The following is a 25,444-nucleotide window of genomic DNA, read 5'->3' as shown; positions in this document are numbered from 1 at the left end:
TCAGCACCACTCATCAGCGTCGAGATGTTTGAAATAATCTTCCTTATCCTTTTTTCGAACGTCAGCTTTTATCTGGTTGGACTCCGCAATCGCCTCGTTTATAGCCGCTCTCACTCTTGGATTTTCTTCGACCACTGGCATCACAACCTTCATCTGATTCTCAATCGCCGTCATCCGCTGATTAACTCTCTTTTCGAAGTCAGTCATACGCTTTGTTACAATATCCTTGATACTCGAACAGGCTTTTTTCGCCTGTTGTTTCAACTCGTATTGCTTATCTTGTATGGCTTTTCGCTCCTGGTCTGGGTCAAGAGCAAGGAGTTGACCCAGCGAAGCAACCTGATTTATGATGTGATTTTCCGAAACGTCACAGTACATGGCAGACAGATTTGAGACCACAAACGCCAGTTTGTTGACATTGTTAGCATTTTGGTACAAGATGTCGCGATGCATGTCGGATAGTGTGTACTCAATGGCTCTTCGTTGAATCTTGTAGACATGACTCTTGAATTTTTTCACATTTTCCTCGATGGCAAATTTAATGATATTGGCAATCGTCTGGAAGAACCTGACCAACTTCTCCCATTCCGTCTTCACTAGTCCAAGTGCCTTCAAGTTTTTCACCAGCAGTTTTCTTATGTCAACAAGACTGACGTTATCCAAGTTAATTTTGCCCAGCTCCTCGATGGAATTACAATACTGCCCGCTGGCCTCAATCATTTTCTTGCTTGATTCTGTGAAATCATCTTTGGCAGCCTGCAGTCCAGTTTGGGCTATTTCTAGTTTCATTTTAATAGTTTGATCATGAGGTTGAATAGCGTCGCTGCAGCTAGTCATCATTTTGTCCAGTCTTGGCGATGGATTTTCAATTGGCATTGTTGAGCTCATATTCGAAAAATAAGCATTGATTGCTTTCAAGGCACATTCCAATTCTTCTGTAAGCTGTTCGACTTCTTCCCGTTGTTTGTTCTTTGCATTATTGTCCTCGTTCAAACTATTCTGTGATTCTTCTAAGATAAGCAAAACTTTCTCTGAGTTCTCCTTTAGTATCTTCACTCTTCCATCGTGATGCCCATTATCCTGAAAGCTGCAAATATTGCGAAAGCTGGCAGTCAAATTTTTCAATGAATGAAGTTCTTTTTGTACAGTTTTAGAACTCGCCTCATCATCAACAGCATTTCTAGCTCTTTCCAAAAGAACTCCAATCCAAAAGTAGATTCCGCCCAATTTTCTCTCCTTATGCCGTTTCAATTCAAAAGAACTACAAATATTTCGCTGGTTTAACATATTTAATGGAGCAGTTACAGCGTTAATCACTCCCTGAATCATTTGTGAACCCACTGTCATTCCCAAAGACTTTTCTGACTCCATTGCCGTTGTGTAAACTTCAACTGCTTTGTTCAAATTCCATTTCATCTGATCATAATCCTCCTGCAATTGTTCCTTATTAAATTCTTCTTTTCTCATGCGCCTCTCTTTTTTTTCTTTTTCAGCCTGTGCTTGAGTTAGTTTTTTTTCCCTCGCAGCTCCCCTTAGCAACTGTGCATTCTTCCTTTAGCCCGCCAATGAGTAACATGACTCGTTCGAACTGTTTTTCAACTTTACTTGCTTTGTCACTACATCTTTCTGCAATTGTTAACACTTCAGAAAGGTAATCGGGAACTAATTCTTCAATATCTTCCGGTGTTCCTTCCACGATAACCTACAAAAGAGCTGATATTTTACTAGATCTAGAAACGTTGATCACCCGAGTTGACCTCCAACAAAAAAATGATAATCATAAAACTCCATACAAAAAAAGGTTATCGTACAATTCCATGCATGGGTTCTAAGGAAAAAATGCTTATCATAGGATTTTCAATTATGAAATTTCGATGATAAGCATTTTTTTCCAGAAACTTTTTTCAATAAAATTTTTAAAAGTTTTTTTTGGTAAGTTCAAATGAGCTTGATTCGTTTTTTGAATATTTTAAATCAAGTGGGAAATTTTCATTTTTTTTTGACAAAAAATGTTAATCATACGATTTCTTTTCTATGAATATGTAATGATAAACATTTTTTTCGTAATCAAACTTTTGTTCAAAAATGTTTAAAAACGCATTTAGGAATCAACTGCTCAAGTGGAGCTCAACGATATCGTTTTTCTGAAATCTGATAAATTTTTGTTGAGAATTGGTCTTTTTTCTCCTACCAGTCTCGCTAGCTATTATCAACAATATTTTTTTCTTGGACTGATTAGTCTTCGAGTACTTTTTTAATTGACTTAGTTGCAGTTTCCTTTAAAAGATTTTAAGCTGAGGTTTTCAAAAATTGTTTCAGACTACCCAATTTGCGAATTTGTTTTTTGTCCTTTACACATTTCTCCCTAATGCTCAGAAAAACTGATTTGACCTAAAACTTTTTTCTCATACAAATTTGTTCAAGAACTTATATTAAGTCTTCATTATCTTAGATTGCCGAGTTCTTCTAAAAGTTTCTTTTTCTCAGAATCTTTTTGCTTTTCAATGATTTCAGCTCAACATTAAATTTTCGATAAAAAGCATTAAAAATTATTGTATGCAACAGAAAATTAAATCACAAAAAAGGATCCAACTTTTTGACTATGACAGTAGACTCAGTTTAACATAGCTCAGACGGCCGAAATCTTTGAAAAAAAAAATTTTCGAAACCGTTTTTTCTCTTTTCGTTTCAGCATAGCAAGAAAACTTATTGTACTGAACTTTTTTTTTGTTGGTCTTGGGGTTACTTGAGAAGGAGTGTGGGGAGATGTATAATGGCTTTGGGTTTTGAGAGGTCGGAAAGGGGGTTTTGAGAAGGTTGTTGAGCTGGTCGGGGTATGAGTAGAAGGGGATGATTCGGAATCTGCGAACTCATCGGGGGTTTCGATATCAGAATTATTCAATTGTGATATCTGAGTAAGTGTCAGAATTCATGCCTGATGATGTATTAGCTTGTGGTGAATCAGGTGGCGGAAAAGCAAAAAGTGGGATAATAGGGAGTGGATTTTGGAGGTTGGCTGGGTGGGAGCTTAATCGGTGGAGTGATCCAACTTGTCTGCTCATCGTTGGCTGAAAAATGATTATTTTGAGACTGAAAAGTGGTGGTATGGGGCTGTTCAATGATTTGTTTGTATGTGTCGTCAATTGGTGGGCGTTGTGTCACTATATGTTGGATGGGGCTTTGTATGTAGCTGGGTCTTAAGTTTGGGGGGTTTGTGATTGCTAAGTTTCGAAAATTTCGTGAGACTAATAATAATGGATGATTATGATGTAGATTTGGCAAATGGGGTGCCGTAGGTAATGCGTTTGTAATATTATTTGAGTCATCGTATGTGTTGGGATTTGTTGATAGTTTTGTATTATATTCTTTAATTTGTGCATCTAGGAGGATTTTATTTATTGATGATGAAAATATTCCAAAAAATCCTGCAAATAATATGCGTGCTACGCTGGCTTGTTGGTTTACTTGTGTATGTATTGCGCATGTGTTATAGATTCCTTTTAGTAATGAGAAAAGAAATCCAATAAAATTAAACATTGCGTAAAGATAATCAATCTTTCTAAGATGTAATATGGCCATTTTAGAAAAACTTAAACTTCGTTTTTGAGATTTACAAAACTAAAATTATTGATCGGTGATAAATCTTGTGGTCGATATTTTTCACCGTTTAAAAATATGTATTATTTAATTTCTTTAAAATATCCGCTGTAATCTTGTGCGTAAATGTCTGAAAATCCTGCTGTTTCTACAAATTTTCGTAAATTTTGGTCTATTGATTGTCGTTGTATAGTGTCCATTTGTCTTAGTAGTTTTGAAACTGTTGTGTTCTAATGTGATGCTGTATATCGGATTAAGAATATATATCTATCAATTTTAAATCGATATTTGGATTGCGGGCTATAGCTCGAATGCTTTCAGGTAAAAACTTTTTTAATGGTGGCATTAATGTTGGGTATGGTGTTAGTAGATAGTATTTATCTTCGTCGGGATTTAATTGTAAAACGTTGTGGCTGCCTTCTGATCCACATGGTACTGCTGTGTCCCAAAAAAATGTTCGTCTTGAGAGTGTATCAACAAAATATACTTTATTTTTGTAGAATATGGGGATTCTTTTGTAGCATATTTTATCTTCAAAAACTTATAAAGGTGATACTTTTTTGGTACAAGTGTAATAACATAAAATATTTCATTCATAATCAATGAAATTTGATCTTTTTCCGGATAACAATTATTGTGCATTTGGTATTTTGAAAACTGCTAGTGCTAGTGACTGTAGAGTTTGTGTTCTTTCAAGTTCACATAATTGGTGTAGTGTTTCTATTTCTGAGCGTGACATTTCTTGAAAAATTTTGCTTATTATGTAATCTAGTTTCATGTCTAAATGTATATCAAAGTGAATTGCACCAAGATATGTGCGGTTCATGAGTGATAGTTCTTGTAACCGTGTACTATACTATCGGCGTCTTGTGGTTTTAATTTTCCACCTATTCTTCCTATGTTTTTCTGAAATTTTACTGAGACATAAGGGTTTCCGTCGATAAGTGAATAAGATGTGGCCATAGGGTCTACAATAAGATGTCCTGTATTCATGTCGAAACCATGTTTGTATTCAACAAGGAGTTCTGAGTATTGTGTTTTGTAAATTGGTTTTTTATATTTACATGCTAGTTCTGTTTCCGGGTATGTTTGAAATCGTGTTAGTTTATTTTCTATATTGTGGAGGTTTCTAAATTTGTTGTTATTATTTCTGATTTAATCGGGATTGACTTCTTCAAATGAGATTGATTCAATAAAATAGTTTTGATGAAATTTAATCATTCTAGCGTGTATTTTTGCGACTTGAAAAACTGTGCATTTTTCTTCAGGAAACCATACAATGGTTGCTTGTGTGCGTGTTGTAGGATCGCAATATCCTTGGTCATTTTTGCAAGAAAGTCGAATGCCTTGGTAAAGAATTGTGTCGTCTTTTAAATCTCGTGTTACTTGTACTTTTTCAAGTTGTATTTTCCAGTCAAAAAACATTATTTCTTGATATCCTTTATATTTTGTATCTGCTTTGCATTTTGAGGGATCATTGATACCTATATGTGGTATCCAGTGTTTATCATGTAGATCGTATGTCAATCTTCCGTGTGTTCCATGAAAGCGGAAATTTTTGTCTAGTCTAATGGGACCTTGGTGTTTTTCAAGTTCTGCCTGATGTGCTAAGTCTGGGAAAACTTTACAAGTTTTCTATTCATTCCGTCATTTTGTGTTAAGTTTAATCGTCTAAGTTCATTCTTACAGTCTTGAGGGCTAAGATGTAGTAATCTTTCTATATTACTTTGATAGAAAGATTCGTGGTCTAGTCGGTTTTTATTTCCGTTTGATACTTGCGAGCAATGTACTTTCTTTTCGGAAAATGTTGCTGTAATATTGTATCCTGTTAATGTTGTTGATCGGGCTTTTGAGTATAGTGTGGCTACTATATTTGTTGTTTCTATGGCTTGTGGTTCGGATCCGCATTGTGTGACTTGATTTAAAACGTATTTGTGTTGTGTTTTTTGTTCGTTTTCTTCACAATCATAGTGTGTTACTAACAAATCCAGTGTTTTTTTTAAATGTCAAATTTTAGTAAGTTATTTATTTTTGACCTGGAGGATGTAAATTTATAGTTATAGATATGCCTGGAGATTAATTTTTATCGGCTAAATAAATTTGTGTTAGAGATATAAAGGTGACAATTTGAACGATTCCTGTTAGCTGAATTTAAAGAAATGATCGAGGTTATTTTCAGCATGTTTTTACAGAAATTTGAAGGTTTGAAGTAATTAAAAAGAATGATTGCGGTAATCTAAACTAAAGTTGTTTCTGAAGTTCAACTTTCGTTAATATTTTAGACTGTGGGATGAATGTGTTATAGTTTTTCGGTGGTTGACTTCTAAGATGTGATGATTCTCTATGCTCGGATTTTTGTTGTTGATCCTGTGATAAAAATTTTTTCTGTTAGTTTTCTATTTTTCTTTCTTTTTGAGGCATTTTTGGTTCTGGTGTGTTTGATCTTTGAGGGTCTACATTTTGCTGTTGAATTGTTTTTATATTTTTTGTGGTATTAACGTTTTGATTTTGTTGTATTTGTGGGGTTATTTTGAACAATGTCTAAACCTGTGAAAGAATATAATTGAGTTAATTCGCGGAGTGCGTATTCTTTTGGGTAATAAGGTAATAAGTTGTTACGGTGTTGTGCTACTTCTTTTTTATTTAAATCAGTAAGTTTGTATGTTACTTCAGTTGGTTTATCAATTATTTGGTAGGGTCCTTTTCGAAGTATTTGTAATTTTTTGGAGATTCCTTGTTGTGTATTAAAATTAGGTATTAAAACAAAAAATCCAATTTTTAAGTCTGTGGCTGGCATGAGGCGTGAATTAATTTGGCAATTTATATTTTGTCTTTGTTAATTTTTTTTTACTTTTCGGTAGATTTCATTGTGTTTTTTATCTCTTTTTAAAATCCATACGGTATGTGTACCGGAAGCTTATTTCGAAATTTGTGGATGATGAAAGTGGTCTTCATCATCTGTGTGTAAGGGTAAGTTATAACAAATTTAATCTTTGTTTGGTTGACAATAACCTTGTGCATTTTTATGAGCATTACAATGTGGTACTGGGTTGAGTGCTACGTAGTGTGTAAATGCATCAACCATTACCATAATATACGAATTTCCTTCGAAGGATGGTGAAAATGGTCCTTTTGTGTCGAATGAAATTCTATGATTGAAATATAGTCTTTGTCCTTTAAAATCTTGTTTTGTTGCTATTTATTTTTGATTTGGATAAGGTTTATTTAATTGACATATTACGCAATCGTTGCATAATACTTTAATCCAAATTGGTGCATTTGGGAAGAAAAAATTTTGTGTAAAATTTGAATATGTCTTCTCTGATACTGAGTGTCCTTTTGTATGTTGTGTATGGGATATGTTAAATGCTATCAGCATCATGCTGAGGGGGAGACAGGGTACTTTAAAATTGGTTGTTTGATAATCTAAAAGATCTGTAATTTCATTAAAAGTTGTATTAGTATATTTTCTAAAGTATCTGAGGAGTGTTTTATTTCCTAATATTGTTGTATCAGCTTTTGTTCGTTTCGTTTTATATTTATCCATGATTTGAGTTGTCGAATTACGCGATCAAGGTTTTTGATATTTTTGTAATAACTGTAGTGTAATTTTTTCTGTTGGTGATAGAAAAACATTTTCAACTTCTAGTTTTGATAATGGAATTGTGTCGAGTGGGTCATGGAGATCAAAAACTTTTTTTTAATGTGTATTTTGAATCATCTATTGGTGGTCCTGATAAATTTATTTTATCATTTAAATTTTATTTTTCTATCAATGGAAAGGTGTCTTTTTTGTGTGGTTGTTGTTTGATTGTTTTTTGTTGAGTATTATTTTTTATCCAATGTGAATAAAGAATTGTTTTGAATGTGGATGTTACTAATAGATCTACTTCATAGTGGTTATTTTGACTATCTAAATAGAGTGGAAAAAGTTGTAAGTTATTTATTTGTGACTGATTTATTTCACTTTGTACTGCGTATTTGCATTCTAATCTTGGTGATGTTTCATTTTTTGCAAGATAGAGTTTAATATTTTGTGGTATTTCAACTGTAGTTTTTCGTGTAAGTAGTTCAGGTGGTGTATTTCTACTTAATGTATCTAGTAGTGCAAGATTTTTTCCTGCCGTCCAAAATATACGTAAGTTTGAGAATTTTATTAAAATTAATTGAAATCTGTAAACTCTCTGGTTTGGGTTTGATTTCTGTGTGAAAAGAAATATTATAGGTTTGCGATCTGTAAATAGAACTGTTGGATGTTTTGATCCAAGTATTAGAAATTCATATTCGGTAAGTGTGTATATTATAGCAGTGCATTCTCTCATGAGAGTAGAGAGTCGTAGTTCAGTTTGTGTAAATAAGCAAGAATTTGCTGATATAAGATTCTTTTTGTTTGTTCTACTGTTTGATTATAGCAATGCTGCGCCGATGCCAAAATTTGAAGCATCACACATTGCGTAAAATGATTAATTTGGATCTGGGGTTGTATTTGATATTTGTTCTGTAAACAATTTTTTAATTTCTTCGAATCTTGTTTGATGTTCGGTAGTCCATTCGAAGTTATTTTGCGGTCTTAGGTTGTTATAGAAAGGTCTTAACTATAATTGCATTTTGTATACATATTTACTTAAGAAATTTAACATTCCAAGGAATTCTTATATTTTCTTTTTATTTGTGGGTGGTTGAAGTTTATGAATTGCATGTATCCGTGATTTCAATGGAGTTATAGTGTTTCTTCGATAATGTGGCCAAGAAATTTTACGCGTGTTAGGAAAAAATGTGATTTGTCTGGGGCTGCTTTCATGTTTTCATTTTTGAGTATTTTATGATATTGTTCTAAAATTATAAACATTTCGTCTTTCGTTTGTGACTGTATGAAAACATCATCTAAGTAAATGATTGCATTTTTTTTAATTAAGTGTTTTAAAAATTTTACTCATAAAAGCTGAAAAAGCTGCTAGTCCTACGGAAACTCCGTAGAATAATTTATTGAATTCGTTTTGTTGATTTCCAATAACGAATTTTGTTAATCGTCGTGATTGTTCATCTAGTGGCATTTGATTGTATGCACTATTCATATCTGCGGTTGTGAAACATTTACCATTTATTTTTGTTAGAATTACTTGAATAGGTTCAATGGGCCAATTACATTTAGATTTGATAATAAGTGAATTGAGGTATCTAGCATCTAGAATGATTTTTAATGGTTCTCCTTTAGCTTAGACGATAACTGGGTTGATAAAGGTGGTACCTTTTGCTTGTTCTTCTTTGTTTACTGGTGATATAATTTCATATTGTTCTAAAATGTCGAGTAGGCTGTTTACTTTATCTTGTAAATGTATCGGTACTTTACTTGCTCTTTGCTTTTTGAAAACTGCGTCAGGTTTTAAAGGTAAATGTAGTGGTGAACTAAATTTTTCAACATCGAATTTTGATGTTGCATAAACTGTTGGAAATTTTAATAATAGTTCGGCTAATTTGTCGATTTCTTTTTGTGTTATTTGAGAATGTTCAAAATGAAACATTGTTGGAAACTTTTGTTGTTCTTCCGTATAATGTGATATTTTAAACGTTGATTTAAAATATGGTGTTTTTGTGAAGTAGTCAGTGTTTCTTTTTTTGTTGCTTATTATGTTGTTTTTTGATAAGTCTTCATCAAGAATTGTGGATTGACATATATCTAGTAATTGTAGTATATTATTGACTCGATATGCTACTTCATTTGTGGGTGAAGTTGTAGCTTTTGTTTCACAGTGTCCTAGGAGTCCTACGGGTAGTGTTATCTGGTATGGTGAATTGTTATATACGTGTAATGAAATAATATCTGAGTTTGAATGTTTCATATATTTTATTGATGAAATTGTGATTCGGAAAAATTTATGGATGGGTTTAAGTTCAAGGTCTGACATAAAGAGATGTTGTTTGTTTTGGTCTTTTTTGTACTGGTGGACTTGTTTGGTTGAAAAGTCATTTACATTTCCTGATAGTGGTTTCAAGTATTTTCGTTCCTGATTGTAAATAGGATAAAATTTGGAGAAAAATGGTGGTTGTTTGTTTAATCTTTGAAAGAATGTTAAAGATGTGTTTTTTGTTCTTGTGTATTTATCTTTCATATGAAGTTTGCTATTTAAAGTGTTTTTTTTTGTGGGAATATACTTAGTTATAAATGGTATGCCAATGATGTTGTGTTTTATGTCTGTAATGTGAAATGTTTGTTTAAATGGTTTATTTAGTACTTTATTTTGTTCCATTGTTCTAGTGGGAACAAGGAAAAGTTGGATTTTTTCATAGTTTTTTAATGTTGAGCCTTGTGCTGTTGCTAATTTACTGGCTGTCTTTATAGGTGTTAGGATTGGATGTAACGATTTGATTTCATTCCAATTAGGGATGTTAATAATATTTGATTTTGCTCCTGAATCAATTAAAAAATCTATTTCGAGATCGGGTGGTTGATGTACTTTACTTTTTGGTCTTTCTAAGAGAAATGGGATTGTCCAAACTTATCTTTTGACTGTTCTTTTTGTATATTTTGGTAAATGTGATTTGTACTTAAGCCTTGTTTTTCATTATTTACTACTGTGTTGATTTCATTCACATTTTGTTCAACTGGTACATCGTTTCTAATGGGTCTACTATAGTAGTCTTGAAGAAGTTACGATTGATTTTCGTATATGTGTGAACTAAAGGGTTGTTCGTATACAATGTGTTCGTAGTCGTTTTCGACTGTGATCATATTAACTGAGATAGTGTTATTTGTATCATTTTCGCTGTCTGTTGATTCTTAATTAAAGTGGTTTAATTGTAGTTCGGTACTTTCTTTGTTGTCAATACCAGGGGATCTGAAGTGGATCTGAAGTTGTTTCTTCAGTTGCTTGTACCTGATTAATTTGTCGCTGATGTTTCGGTGTGTTGCTTCTATATTTGTGTTGGGAATCAGGGTAACGATTGTTGTTTTTATAAGGGGATTGAGAATAATTTCTTCGATTGTTATAATTAGGATTCCTATTTTGTGAGTTGTTTCGTGACCTATTATAGTAATTGTTATCGTTTCCTTGATAATTAGATCTTGTGTAGGAGTTGTTTCTTGATCTATTGATTTGGTGACGTTGATTTCTATTGTTTGAATAACTTCTATTTCTATTATTCGAGTAGTTTCTATTTCTATTGTATAATAAATTACGTAATCTATCGTTTCAATAGTGTCTATTCTTAGAATTGGAATGGGAATTGGTATCAAAAAATTCTGTTCTGTTTGAATTTGATCGTGAATACTTGTTTCTATACTGGTTATTTTGGCTATTTGATCGACTATATCTTTTTTGTGAGAAATTTCGAGAATTTTGTTGTTCTGGTGGTCTACGTCTATAACTAGAGTTATAGGGTGATTGGTTTCTTGAGCAATTTGAATTATTTGGGAGTGGTTTACCAGAGCTGTTATTACTATGTATATTTTTCTTTGGTAAATTTTGATCCTTTTTCATGTATTGGTAGAATGATTTATTTGGGTCTTTGTACTTTTGCGGTTTATTTTGATTGTCCTGTTGTTTTTGTCTACAATCGGCAATGCTGCGTCCGTATCTTCGGCAATAATTACACCATTTCTTGAAAGATGGTTTACCTTTGAAATTGGAATTTTTCTCATATATGTTCAAAATTTCAGTAACTTTTTCAGTTAGGTCTACGTCTGAATCTAGTATGTTGTTTACATGTGTAGTATTTGTTTCGATTCTATTAAAGTTTTGTAGTTTGAGATTTTCTGTTTCTTCAAGTTTCATTGTGATTTCTGCTTGTTCTAAATTGTCAACTAGTTTTCTGAAATCTAAATCCGGTTTTCGAATTGATGAGGGATGTGATGCTTCCTTTTTAATAGCTATTTTTCTTAATTGGGGTGTCAGAGTCATCATTAAAATTTCTGTCATTTCCGTGTTTTTATAATCATGAGTATTCAATGAATATGCTTTTCGAACTATTGTTCGATTCTAACTGCCAATTTTTTGATTGTTTAATTTGGTAGTCTACGAATTTCGTTACATAAAACTCTTTGATGTTGTTTATTTCTTTCAGAATCAAACATTTTTGAAAATTCTTGTGTAAATCTTTTCTAATCTGTTTTTATGTCTATTGATAAAACTGAAAACCATTTCTGAGCTGCGCCATCAAGTGTTGTTTGGATTAACGCTGTGCGTCTATGTATCCAATTTTGGGTCTGTGCCTGTGAATACCATCAGTGGTTTATTTGATGTTTTTGATGATCCACCCAGGAGGTATGGATTCATAGTCATCTGTAGTGATTCTGCGGCATTTGGCTTTTGTGAAAAAAAATTGTCAGTTGATTTGTTGTTATTTCATGTTGTTGCAAATAATATGGTAGTGGTATTTCATTTTGCATTTGTGTTGGTTGATAATAATCAGTATTTTCTGGGTTTTGTGGGTAAAAATTATTATTTTGAGATGCATGATTTGGTCTAGGTTGTCGCATATGTTGTTCTCGTGTATATGGTTCAAAAATATCTGGTTGATCTACGTAATAATAGTGGAGTCTTTGGTTTTGAAAATTTTGTTGATGGTTTTGGTCATAAAAATCGTCATCATCTGATGATAGACAATTAGGTGTATAGTAAGGTGTTTTTTGTTTGTTTTGGTATGGCTTTTTAGTATTTTTATTCTGTTGAAAAAATGGGTAGTTTTCATTTGGGTCTGTTGGATTTCTTGGGTTATTATTAAAATTTACGAAAATTGATGTTTGTTGTTGGAAATTTTGTCGTTCTGAAAATGAACGATTATGCGGGTTTGTACGAGGAGGTTAAGATGTTTCTGATCTATTTACGTAGTTATAATTGTGTTCTGCAAAATTAATTCTGGTGAATATTCTTTGTTTTTGTGGTAGTTTCGTCATTGGTCGAAATGTTTGGTAATCCATATGTGAATATTTTGGAGCAACCGAGGGTTTAACCGTAGATTGCAATGTTACTTGAGGTAATATTGAAATCTTTGGTTTTGGCGTTGTAAGGTTTGGATGTATTGGTGAAATACTTTGCTGTGTAGTTGTTACAATTGTTTCAACTATTTCTTCATTTATAAAATGTGATGGTGTTTGAAAATCTTGTTGTGTAAAATTTCTAGTTCCATTTAAGTTTTTTTGTTGTACAAGAGTTGAATTTAAACTATTTCTTCGTCTTCTATCAGGTAAAAATGAATTATAGTTTAAAGGTGTTGCATCTATTGTAAGTGGAAATACCTTTACATAGTCTTTGTGAATAGAAATTGTACTGATTGCTTGACTTGAGATGTCTATTGGTATGTTCAGAAATAATGGATGAGACCATTCGGGGACCAAAATATAGTCTGATTGTTCTGCAATGACAGTGTATTCATTGAAACTTTGAGGTCTGAAATTTTTTCTTGCTTGTGCAATTAAATCAACTTTTTGTGCAAAATAATCAATAATGAACCATGCTAAGATTTTTTGTAAATCATGTTTGACATTTGGTGAAATTTCATTGCCCGAAAAGTTTTCACGAATTGTGTTTAAAAATGCTGAGAATGCGGCAATTTCATTTCTGACATTTGTGTGTCTTGATGTTTGAACCGGTGATGTGCTTTCAGTTCCTATATTTTCTAGTATAGATACATAACTATATATTAGTGAAAAACATCATTGTTGAATACTGAGTTTGCTCGTTGTGAATTTTGGTGCTGTATATTTTTAATGTATTCTGTGAATACTTTTGAAAATTCTATGTCGACATGATCTGTTTGAATAACGTGTTTGCTATGATATCTACTTTCTGTGCTGAGTTCTATGGTGTAGATTCCATATGGTTGTGTTAGGTTACATATTCCTTTCAAATAATGATCGATAATTTGTCTTTTGATTTTTACACTTCTGGGAATTCTGCTTTACATGGGCTAACTCCTTGTTCGAATACATTTGCAATTATATTAGTACAAAATTGTCTTTGTCCTCCATCTTCAGTGAGTGAACTTATAATAAAAGGAGAAACAGAGTTTTCGTCTGGACTGTCATCACTTGGACTTTGGCTCATTTTTTCGTTTTATAACCGTCAGTGCGTAATGCTCGATGTGTCTGATTGGTTGATTCCAATTGTATAAACGTACTGGTTTATTTTTGTATATCTTTTTTATTCTTCTTTTTCCTTATTTTGATGAGTGTGATGTGGCTTCTGAATCGGAAAAATAAAATTGGTCGTGAACTGGGTAGTTTTTAATTACTGTTTCTTTTAGTTTGTAGAGTGCATCTAAATTGCTGACTTCTGATTCAGAGACTGCGATTCTACGCTTTGAAAGTCTTTTTCGTATGATTTGTCTTTGTTTACTTAAAATTTTTCTTTTTATTATTTGACGTTTTGGGCGAATATATCCGATTGTTTGTTTGTGCGGTGTAATTACAAGATCGTATGCTTCGTTATTTATTTCACAATTGTGTAGTACGATTGTTTGGTTTTTTCCTAAATTTTTCAGTGACATAAGGTTTAGGATGAAGGGTGCAAGATTGTAATTAGTGATTTTAATATCTTAGACTGTTAGTCCTTACGATTTTTTGGTTAGCCCAACTTGGGTCTTTTATAAAATGTTGGAGAGAACAGTATGTATCGATTCCGAAGAAAGATTGTTACTTTCTCGTGGGTATTCTAAGTTAAGATGTTAACTTACTTAATCTTACTTAGGGTTAGTTATTGTGTTCAAGGGTTGGAGAATAGTAAAGCGATCCACAAGGTTCAGCTATAATTAGAACACAGGTAGTTCGTCAGATACTATTTTAATACTTACTAAGATTTAAGATTTAGCCTGGGTCAGGTAAGAGGGGGGATTATGTGAAGGATGAACTAACCGAAGTTCATCACTGCCTAGCTTAATTTGATTGGTTAGTGTGATTGAAAAATTTCTATTAGTCATGGGTCTTTGAAAGGGTTGGGTAGTGAATCGACGTTTGAGGTCGTTAGACACTTTATTTATTGGGTGGGGGAGAACAAAATTGTTCTATTTGATCCAAGGATAGGCCTTGATGATCAGGTTATAATTTTTTATGGTATAAAATGCACCTAATTTAATTTTTTAAAGGAGATTCAAGGAAAGTTTGATGATCTAGTTTGAAATTAAACAATTTGAAATGAAATAGAGGTAAAAATTTGGATGAGCCTTTAAATTTAACTGATAGAAAAATTTAGTTTTTGATGATATTAGTGGTTTAATGATTGCTGTTATGTTTAGGTGATGAAGCTAAGGATGCCAGGATGATTTATATATACTAACAATTTATGATCATGTCAACAATTTTATATTTTTTATTTTCAATAAATAAATTTTTAAGATATCCTTTTCAAATTTTACTGAAGATTTAGAGGAAACGATTTGAGTTGTTTTTTTAAATCGTTATTGTACAATAGTAAATGGGATTTAGCGCCTGTATTAATCAGTGACGATTTTTCTTCAAGGTTTCTATGTTTGCAAATGAAAATCTAAATTTCTGGCTCGTAAAATTCTAAATATAAAAGTTTGGTCTGGCTTTTGCCGTACGACCATGAAACTTAATGGTAAGTTTTTTCGTAGTCGTAGATCGTCTTTTGTCCGAGGCCTTCTTCCAATGCCTGGTAGTTCTAGTATTGTGCGGAATAGCGGTTCTGATCTCTTGAGTCGTAGAGACATTTCAATTAGATTATTATCATGTAACATTTTCGAAAATGTTTTTGTCTAATTCTAATCTATCTGTTAGTTCTAAGCTAATTTGTTTTTAAGGTCTTGATCGAGACTCATGGTCGCACCACATGAGTTAGGTTCGAGGTGTAACTCATAGAGTAATTTCGGATAGGGTACACCGTCTGCTCGTCACGCTATCTTATTTTCGGCCGGATAGATTCGTGCAACTTCTTAGTCTAATACCGATCCTAATCTTACTCTTATATCTACTAGTCTCAGGGTGTTTAACTAGTCTCTGCTAGGCTCAATAGATCTAGAGTATACTGGCTTGTTGCGATTGCTAAAGTTCTCTTGGAGAGGTAACTAATTTCTAAGTTAAATTCAAATCTCTCTGGTGCTGAAATTACAAGTAATTTCAGCACTTACAAAAAGTAGGTTGCTAGTCATATGGATCGTGATTGGTTAACATTAAATATTTTATAGAGATAAAATATCCAATTTATAACCAATAATAAATATAGTTTATATCTGATTCTAGTTTCTATGAGCTTTTTTGAATAGCTGCTTACTCATTAAACCAATGACTGGAATCGCGCTTTATTCATGCGAACTAAACCAAAAGTGAAACAAGTTATTTATGCGAACATAATTATTTGAAATAAAGTGGTAAAACTAAAACAAAAGCAAGTTGCGACGGTCATGAAAGGTCAGTTTGGGTTCATGTAGGGTTATATACAGAATCATACTTGGTCAAATTGTTTTAAATTTTCCAACTAGCACGATCAATGTCAAGATCAAGATGGAAATGGAAAAAGAAAAACGTCGAAAGTCGGAAAATTTATTTGTGTGGGTATTTCACATCTGCTTCTAGAATTTTCAAACTGTATTGTTGCATCTTTTTCCGTCCGAGTATACTTTTTGGGTTCCTTTTTGATAACTTTCGATGTTTTTTATTAGGATTGTCTGTTACCAGTTTTATGAAGGACAAGAAATTACTTTTTCTTGAAACTTTACAAATTAGCAATAATAAAGCATACCTTGACAGTGTCCCTTATGTAGATTGGCACTTGTTTTGACAACAAACGGATAGCATTCATGTTCTTGCTCGCACAATTGAAACTCTCCCAGCCTTCATTTGCTAAGTGCATCATCGACTCCTGCAGTGACTGGGGATTACTTGTGACCTTGAATTGCGACCTGCCCGTATCATCTGTCACCAGGGAAAAGCCTCGATCTAGGCTGACCAAAACCAACTGGCCAAACAGAAAGACAGAGAGTGGGACGGGAGTCAACATGGCCGCCCAGTCATAATTAGAGGACAGCATAATCTCCATGTCACCCTAAATTGAAGCAAGTAAGTGATAATACTCTTTAGTATCAATTTAATTGTTAGCTACCATCATAACCTCTAAAACAAAAACAAAAACCTGATACTCAAAAACAAAAACATGATAAAGAATTGGAGACCCAGATAGTGATTGACACAGATAGTAAAATCTATCTGAATTGAAGTGACAGATAGCTATTTACTCAAAAACGAAAGTGAAAAAAAAATCCTTTAAAACTGTGAAAAATGATAAATTAAAAAAAACACAATGATAAAAAATACCAAACTTTAAATAAGTTTCAATCATTTTCAAAGCTTTTGATTTGAACAGTTAAACGCGAAAAAAAGTTTTTTTTTGTTCTTCAGCTAAACCAGTTTTGACAAAAACAGCACTGATTTGTAACTCTAAACGTGTTATTGCAACTGGCTTTTTCTGATATTTAGGTTTTTGAATTTTTCTAAGGTTTTTGAAGGGTTTTTCATGAGTTTGTTATTTCAAAAACTGACTAGGTTGATGTCCTGTTTTCGCTGCAATAATGTAAAAAAATCAACATAATCATAGTCAAAAAACCTTTTTCGTCAAGCTTTAAAACAGAAAAAGATTATTTTTTACAAATATATAACAATTTAAAAATAACTTAAAAAATTTATAACAATTTACGGCAATTAACTGCATTCAGACATTCATCAATTTTTTGAAACTACTAAAACGCATTTGAGTGCCGTGTCCATCTTTTTTTTGCATCAATCTTTGCATGAAATTGTAAAATTCTAAAGTACCATGCTTCCTAGTAGTTTGATCAGGGCCATGGAAAAAATCAATTTCCTGTACCACTTAAGCTTAAAATTTCCAATCGGGTTTATGAATTCCAGAATTATTAATAAGTATGATCTTTTTGTTGCAGTTCTTTTTTTCATTTAAAAAATTTAAAACCCAGTTTTTTATTTTTGGGTCTGCTTAGTGAATATTTTAAAAACTTACTTTTAAGTCGTCGGGCTTCAAGATTTTTTTCATTTCTGCATTCACTTCTCCCACTGTCTTTTTGTCTGACGTCATTATGAACTAAAAAACAAGTAATTACTTTTGTTGATAATTCTATGACCATGTTAAAAATTAAGAAAGCAAGTAACGTAGTGATCATTATAAAAAGTGTAAACTAAACCTATTCAGCGATATACAACTAACGATTGTTGACATAAGCCCTAATAAATAGCCCTCTGCGTTATTTTTTTTGGAACGCACCTATAGGTTACTCGTTGGGATATATTGCACCTGCCAATACCAGTAACTCTGCGTTGTTTTTGATTAAACCTTGTATTTGAACTTAAACCGTAAAAACTAACTTTATTTTAGTTTGGTTTGAGCCGGAACTTCCATTGGTTACCCCCTTGAATTTCAGGTGAAATTTCGAAATTTGCTGTGAAGGAACACATTTTGTTCTAAGTAAATCAGTTTTTGCTTGATGAGCTTGCAAAGCGTAGTGTTCTTTCTTGTACGAACCTGTTTTTTCTAAATCGACCTGCAAATAAAAATGTTCGATCGACAAAATTTTTAATTTTTTTGCTATAATCACAATCTGTAGCACAGAAAATTTTATAAAAATTGTTCTCTACGCGTCCGTGGCTGAGTGGTTATTGCGTGAGACTCATCTCCAGGGTGCAGATCGAATCCGACCCGCAGCCAACTGTTGCAGGTTGTCTCTTATGAATTAAAAAAGTTTCAATTTGGGTTTATCCGATTGTCAAAAATCATGACGTCTTTAAGCTCCATTTTCTTTATCATCAGAAACGGAAACATTAGTAGAAATTTATTTCAATGCCTTTTTTGCTCACGGGTTAACCACGCTACTGCTGTTAGGGCCTGATTTGAGGGAAAATTACTCTCTGTATGCACCTTGGACCATTTTGCCGAAGACAGCAGCAACAAGCTTTAGTTTTGGTTTGATTACTACAATTGTTAATTATGGTTTTCAACAGAACCTGGCTAAAAAAATTTCTTCTTGTAGATTCAATTACAAAAATGTGTGTGTTCTTTATTGTTGTTTTCTGTTCTCCTTCTTTGTTGTTTTCTGCTTCAAAACTTATCAAGACTGCTACTTTTGCCGTTGCTTTGATCTATTTTTGTTCGTATTTTTTTGAATTTACCTTATATTGAAGCGAATGCAGTTCAGTTTTGGTTAGAAGTTGCTCAGCATAAGTTTGACAGCCTTGTTTACTGTAAAAAATTTCTCCACAAAAGAAAAAGAAAGGGTTGGAATGTTTTAAATGATAAAAATTTCAGTTTTTTCTTCTATACTTTTAGAAGTAGCAAAAAGGAGACTTCAAAAATAATTTCTGCGATCTTCTGATGCAATTTAACTTCGTTAACATCTGCTACACTACAAGCGAGCAACTTTTTTTGTGTCTATTTGGTTACCGAATCTCAATAAAATAAAACTAAATTTAAGAAAAAAAATCCAATAAACAAAAATAAACTTTAAGACTTGGAGGTTTGAAAAACGCAAATTTTTAGTGAAATATTTCCACACACCTTGAAATATGCCAAAAGTTGATTGAAAAAAGTTTAAAGTAGTGATAAAAAGTCGTGGGTGATTGTTTTTCAGGTGAAGAAAAATCAAAACGGACATATTGTTTTCTGGTTGACGTCAAGCATTCAGAATTGAGTTTTCAAAGATACAGCTTTTTTACCAGTTTTTCAATCGTTTGATCAGAATAAGGTATTTTGCGCATACAATTTCAAAAATAACATTTCGTAGTGACTATCTCAAGAAATCAGAAAACTTAATTGAAAACTGAAGATCTTCAAAAAGATGATTAACTATTAAAAATTGAAATATCTTATTGTTAAGATTAGTCAGTCAACACTATGAATGATGTGAGCAGTGCTATTGTAAAAAATTTTTTGACGATTTATCGGAGTGCTTAAGATCTCATGAGTTGTTTAAACAAGAACTGTAACTTTTTTAAGTTCTAGTGTTAATCATTCCTTGTTTGGTAAAAAAAACATCGAATCAATATGGAAGTAAGAAAAGTTGTATGATTTAAGTTTTAAAAATGTTTTAACTGGAGAGAGCAATCTAGAATAGATAATCAAAATTTTCAAAAGTTAAAAGTAAAAAGTATAGAATGTTTTCTTAGAGCATAGAAAAGTCAAATAAAGTTCCAGAAAATGAAACTTTATATATCGTAAGAAACTAGGTGATGGTTTTTTCAATTCTTACCGATGTCTTTACAGGAGTTGTTTTTTTTTCATCTTTTTTTTCTTTCATTTTTGGCGTCTACTGTGCTCGTAGCGTATTAATTTGTCATAATTTTTTTCGATTAGTTAAACCAGTAGAAGATATAACGGGGGGGGGGGGGCGGACGCTGTCCTCTTCCTCAGGAGTTCGACCCCCTGCCGACCCAAAGAGTCCCCCTTTATACTATTTTGAGATGTCCATTGTTGGCTGACCGAGCTCGGAGTTTTTCTAAAAGCACCATGGGCATCAGTCTATATTAGTTTTGAGGGGGAAAAGCTCATCGAAAAAAAAACGAGATTTTTTAGTAGAAGTTTTCCAAAAAGTTCCTAAAAACGTCTTTTTTGTTTTTTTTTGTTAATCAAGGGTTTTTGAAATTTTTGTTTTGTAATAAGTGAGCTTGAAGTAGCTTGAGTTTTGTTTTGTGTAAAAAAGGAGAGAGAGCAAAGCAATCATAATATTTATAAATGCAAAAAAGTAGGAAGAAAAGAATAGAGAGAATCCTGTATAGAAAATAACGTTGAGTTGAAACAAAAACACTAATGTTTACCTCTGAATGTTGTCGAATCGATCGATATTTACTATTCTAGAAGTAGTCCAAATGACGATAATTCAAATAATCAACGCGCAAAACAGAGAATTTTAACAATGCAGTAGTTGATAGATGTTTTCTGTAAAAAATCACGTAAACGAAAAATGAATTAAATAAAAGTAACAGTATATGAATTTTTTTCTGATTCTTAGCTTTGTTGTATTTTTGAGCAAAAAGCAGCTATTCTATACCAGCAGAAACTAGAAGAGTGATTTTAAAAAGTAGACTACGTAAGAAACCCTCAGCAACTCTCATTTCTCTTGTTTTTTTATAATTCTTTTTCTGGTCTTTCAAAAACAACGGGACTAAAAATGCAGTAACAATACGTACGTACATAAGTCAAAACTTACAACATAATACAACATTTGCTGTTATAGAATTAGTCAATCAACAGCTTTTACTGCTACATAACATGAACTTATCGGCTTGTTTTGTGTGTGTGGGCAAGTAGCAGTTGAAACAACAGAAAATTGAACAGAAAAAAATGACACAACTTAAAAAACACAAACGACTAATTTGCCACCAGAATTGCCGCTTGCAGATTTGCAGTTCCAATCACGAAGAAAATCTTCAGGGTGCAGTTTGCAGATTTGCAGTTAATTATGTTTGATTTTACAGTTTTAAACAAGATTAAAAGCAAATTTTGCGCAACCAACTAAGCTCTTGGATGTGCACAGATGAGAAAAAGAAAAAAAAACATAGTACCATTTTAATTCTAAGCTACAATTTTTTTCTAGTTTTTATCATTGAGAATTTTTAAAAAGTAAAAAAATGTGATTAGCCGAAGTATTCTACTAAAATCTCAAAATTCAAATGGAACGAGGTAAAAATTCGGTAAAGATTTTAGAACTTATCTCAAATAAAACTCAGATTGACAGACCACAAATATTATTTTTTAAAACTTTCAGTAAGCGTCCCGTCATGTATTAAATGTGCCAAAAGTTTAATAAATTTGTTGTGGTTAGGATTCTACAATCTGTTAAACAATTTTTCGTCAGGTTCTGAAACAAAAACCAACTGCTAGTTACCAAAATCTTCGGGCATTTTTGACCTAAATAAATTTCTTAAAATAATGACCTTATTTTTTCAACCATGTTGAGGCATTTTTTTATTCATTAATTTTCAAGAAAAGTTATTCTCAGTAATTCAGACAACAATTATTTTTTTTCAAAAAAAAAGAACTGTTAACCTTTACAAACTGCCTCAAAATCAAGCATTGTCCCACTAATAACCCACTACTCAATTTTATCTTCAACCGAATAGCAGCAAAAACATCCCGAATTCTGATGAAAAACATCAGTTAAGTGGATTTTTTTTGTTCACGCATGTTTTTGCACGTTATAGAATTTTCACTGTTTATTTTCTGCTGAACCAACTATTACCGTAGTAATTTAGGATAACAGGATAAAATTGTCAAAGAAAAATGTGTAACATGATTTTATTTAAGTTCCTTTTACTTATAGCAAACAACGAAAAAAATTATTGTTTTACCGGCTTTTTTACGGAACAAGGTACAATGCATTATTTCAAACCAAAATTAAACTTTAAAATCTGGTCAATTTTTGATTCAAAAGAAAGGACAGGAAAAATTTGTTTGATGTATGACAAACTAAACTGATCCAGTTTTTGACCTTCATTTTGAATGAATTTAGCTGACGCTTTACAAGAGTGTAATTTTGATTGAAAAATTTGCAAAAAAGTATATCATGTCACTAAACACTGTCATTAAAACTAAAAATTGATTATTGCAACAAGCTTTTCAGCGCTTTTAGATGTCCAGATGTGTCGAATTTGAGTAATTGTTCAATCATTCCAGAATCATAACAAGTCAACAATATTTGATCAGTTGAAACTTAGATTTTTGCCATGACATGATTGTTTGTTATTTATGTGATGAAACTTCGAAAAAACTGAAGGTTGTTTGTGTAATCTTTATAAGTGAACCATTTTGTTTTTGTTTATATTTATCTTTGATTTGTAACTTGCTATCTAATAGAATAATTGTTGGTAATTGTTGAATAATTATTTTTAGTAGTAAGTCGTATTCCTACTAGATTATGTTTGATATCTGAAAAAATATAGATATCTTCGAATGGATTTATAAGAAATTTTTTGGTTCCATGCTTTCAATCGTTTAGTTAAATTTTACCATTATTTTTAAAATTGTTTCTTGCGCTGTAGCTAAAATAGTTGATGTACCTTGAAGTTTCATGTTCGAGTGGGATGAAAGAATTTCTTTCCATGTATATATTTATGATGTTTAATTCTGCGCTTGATTTGCTTAAGAAATCTGTTTTTAGATCTGGTGGTTAAAAGTCTGAGCTGTTTCTAGGACTTTTTAAAAGAAATGGTATTGTCTCATTTCTTTCTTTTTGTAGAAGAAATTTGTAAGATGCATTTTGGCAGATTTGGTTTTTCAACATGTTCTGGAATATGTTTTATTTCTGTAATTTAATTTTTTTTTATTTCATCACGACTATTTTCGAAATTGTCAACTTGACAATGGTCTGAGTGAACGGGGTTCTAATAATCGTGTTTAATTTTTAAAATTTTGATCGTTTGCGTGCTTTGGGTTTCATTTTCATCATCTGTGCTATCACCTTATATATGGTTTAGTACTTTCAATTCCTGGTGGGCTAGGAGTTGTTTCGGTTGTAGTTTGTACGTGATTGATTTGTTGTTGAGGTTTTGGTCTAAGAAGTCTTTAATTTCGACTTTTTCTGCTTGGTTTTTGAAAAATATTCTAATATGGTGATTTTGAAAAGTTCGTTGATAATCTATTTTGATAGCAATATTTTTTATTCCTTAATTATCGGATTTTTCTGGTGATCCTGAATTATAACTTTTGATATTTTAATTACTATTTGAGTTTTTTCGAATAGTCATTTGAGTAATTTCTCTTGCATTTCTTTGATTCATTTCAGTAACGGTCAATAGAGCAGTTTCTGTTTCGATTATTTGAGTATGATCGATTAATTCTGTATCTAGAACAATTACCGTTGTTTGAGTTTGATCTTGAAAAATTGTTTCTAATTTTTAGCTTTGCGGCTATTAGAATGGCTATATTTTTTTCTGTATAAAAATATGAATTTCTTTCCATGTATATATTTATGATGTTTAATTCTGCGCTTGATTTGCTTAAGAAATCTGTTTTTAGATCTGGTGGTTAAAAGTCTGAGCTGTTTCTAGGACTTTTTAAAAGAAATGGTATTGTCTCATTTCTTTCTTTTTGTGGAAGAAATTTGTAAGATGCATTTTGGCAGATTTGGTTTTTCAACATGTTCTGGAATATGTTTTATTTCTGTAATTTAATTTTTTTTTATTTCATCACGACTATTTTCGAAATTGTCAACTTGACAATGGTCTGAGTGAACGGGGTTCTAATAATCGTGTTTAATTTTTAAAATTTTGATCGTTTGCGTGCTTTGGGTTTCATTTTCATCATCTGTGCTATCACCTTATATATGGTTTAGTACTTTCAATTCCTGGTGGGCTAGGAGTTGTTTCGGTTGTAGTTTGTACGTGATTGATTTGTTGTTGAGGTTTTGGTCTAAGAAGTCTTTAATTTCGACTTTTTCTGCTTGGTTTTTGAAAAATATTCTAATATGGTGATTTTGAAAAGTTCGTTGATAATCTATTTTGATAGCAATATTTTTTATTCCTTAATTATCGGATTTTTCTGGTGATCCTGAATTATAACTTTTGATATTTTAATTACTATTTGAGTTTTTTCGAATAGTCATTTGAGTAATTTCTCTTGCATTTCTTTGATTCATTTCAGTAACGGTCAATAGAGCAGTTTCTGTTTCGATTATTTGAGTATGATCGATTAATTCTGTATCTAGAACAATTACCGTTGTTTGAGTTTGATCTTGAAAAATTGTTTCTAATTTTTAGCTTTGCGGCTATTAGAATGGCTATATTTTTTTCTGTATAAAAATATGAATTTCTTTCCATGTATATATTTATGATGTTTAATTCTGCGCTTGATTTGCTTAAGAAATCTGTTTTTAGATCTGGTGGTTAAAAGTCTGAGCTGTTTCTAGGACTTTTTAAAAGAAATGGTATTGTCTCATTTCTTTCTTTTTGTGGAAGAAATTTGTAAGATGCATTTTGGCAGATTTGGTTTTTCAACATGTTCTGGAATATGTTTTATTTCTGTAATTTAATTTTTTTTTATTTCATCACGACTATTTTCGAAATTGTCAACTTGACAATGGTCTGAGTGAACGGGGTTCTAATAATCGTGTTTAATTTTTAAAATTTTGATCGTTTGCGTGCTTTGGGTTTCATTTTCATCATCTGTGCTATCACCTTATATATGGTTTAGTACTTTCAATTCCTGGTGGGCTAGGAGTTGTTTCGGTTGTAGTTTGTACGTGATTGATTTGTTGTTGAGGTTTTGGTCTAAGAAGTCTTTAATTTCGACTTTTTCTGCTTGGTTTTTGAAAAATATTCTAATATGGTGATTTTGAAAAGTTCGTTGATAATCTATTTTGATAGCAATATTTTTTATTCCTTAATTATCGGATTTTTCTGGTGATCCTGAATTATAACTTTTGATATTTTAATTACTATTTGAGTTTTTTCGAATAGTCATTTGAGTAATTTCTCTTGCATTTCTTTGATTCATTTCAGTAACGGTCAATAGAGCAGTTTCTGTTTCGATTATTTGAGTATGATCGATTAATTCTGTATCTAGAACAATTACCGTTGTTTGAGTTTGATCTTGAAAAATTGTTTCTAATTTTTAGCTTTGCGGCTATTAGAATGGCTATATTTTTTTCTGTATAAAAATATGAATTTCTTTCCATGTATATATTTATGATGTTTAATTCTGCGCTTGATTTGCTTAAGAAATCTGTTTTTAGATCTGGTGGTTAAAAGTCTGAGCTGTTTCTAGGACTTTTTAAAAGAAATGGTATTGTCTCATTTCTTTCTTTTTGTAGAAGAAATTTGTAAGATGCATTTTGGCAGATTTGGTTTTTCAACATGTTCTGGAATATGTTTTATTTCTGTAATTTAATTTTTTTTTAT

The 25,444-nt window shown here is 31.9% G+C and overlaps 1 protein-coding gene across 1 annotated transcript; it reads right to left on the bottom strand.

Annotated features, from left to right (window-relative positions):
* Positions 1-20,477, bottom strand: LOC134856508 (uncharacterized). Its single transcript, XM_063872777.1, has 4 exons — positions 20,366-20,477; positions 17,562-17,642; positions 16,290-16,592; positions 1-1,702 (listed from the first exon to the last, which is right to left on the bottom strand). Exon 4 carries the CDS (start codon positions 1,465-1,467, stop codon positions 1-3), a length of 1,467 nt encoding a protein of 488 aa, XP_063728847.1. The 5' UTR covers positions 1,468-1,702; positions 16,290-16,592; positions 17,562-17,642; positions 20,366-20,477.
* Positions 20,478-25,444: the final 4,967 nt, after the last annotated feature.

Source organism: Symsagittifera roscoffensis, unplaced genomic scaffold (assembly GCF_963678635.1).
Source record: "Symsagittifera roscoffensis unplaced genomic scaffold, txSymRosc1.1 SCAFFOLD_90, whole genome shotgun sequence".
Lineage (NCBI taxonomy): Eukaryota > Metazoa > Xenacoelomorpha > Acoela > Convolutidae > Symsagittifera > Symsagittifera roscoffensis.
This window is presented reverse-complemented; position numbering and strand designations above follow the sequence as displayed.

Bases quoted from the DNA above. Each gene is read 5' to 3' on its own strand.
- LOC134856508 (XM_063872777.1), bottom strand. From the start codon at position 1,467: ATGAGAAAAGAAGAATTTAATAAGGAACAATTGCAGGAGGATTATGAT.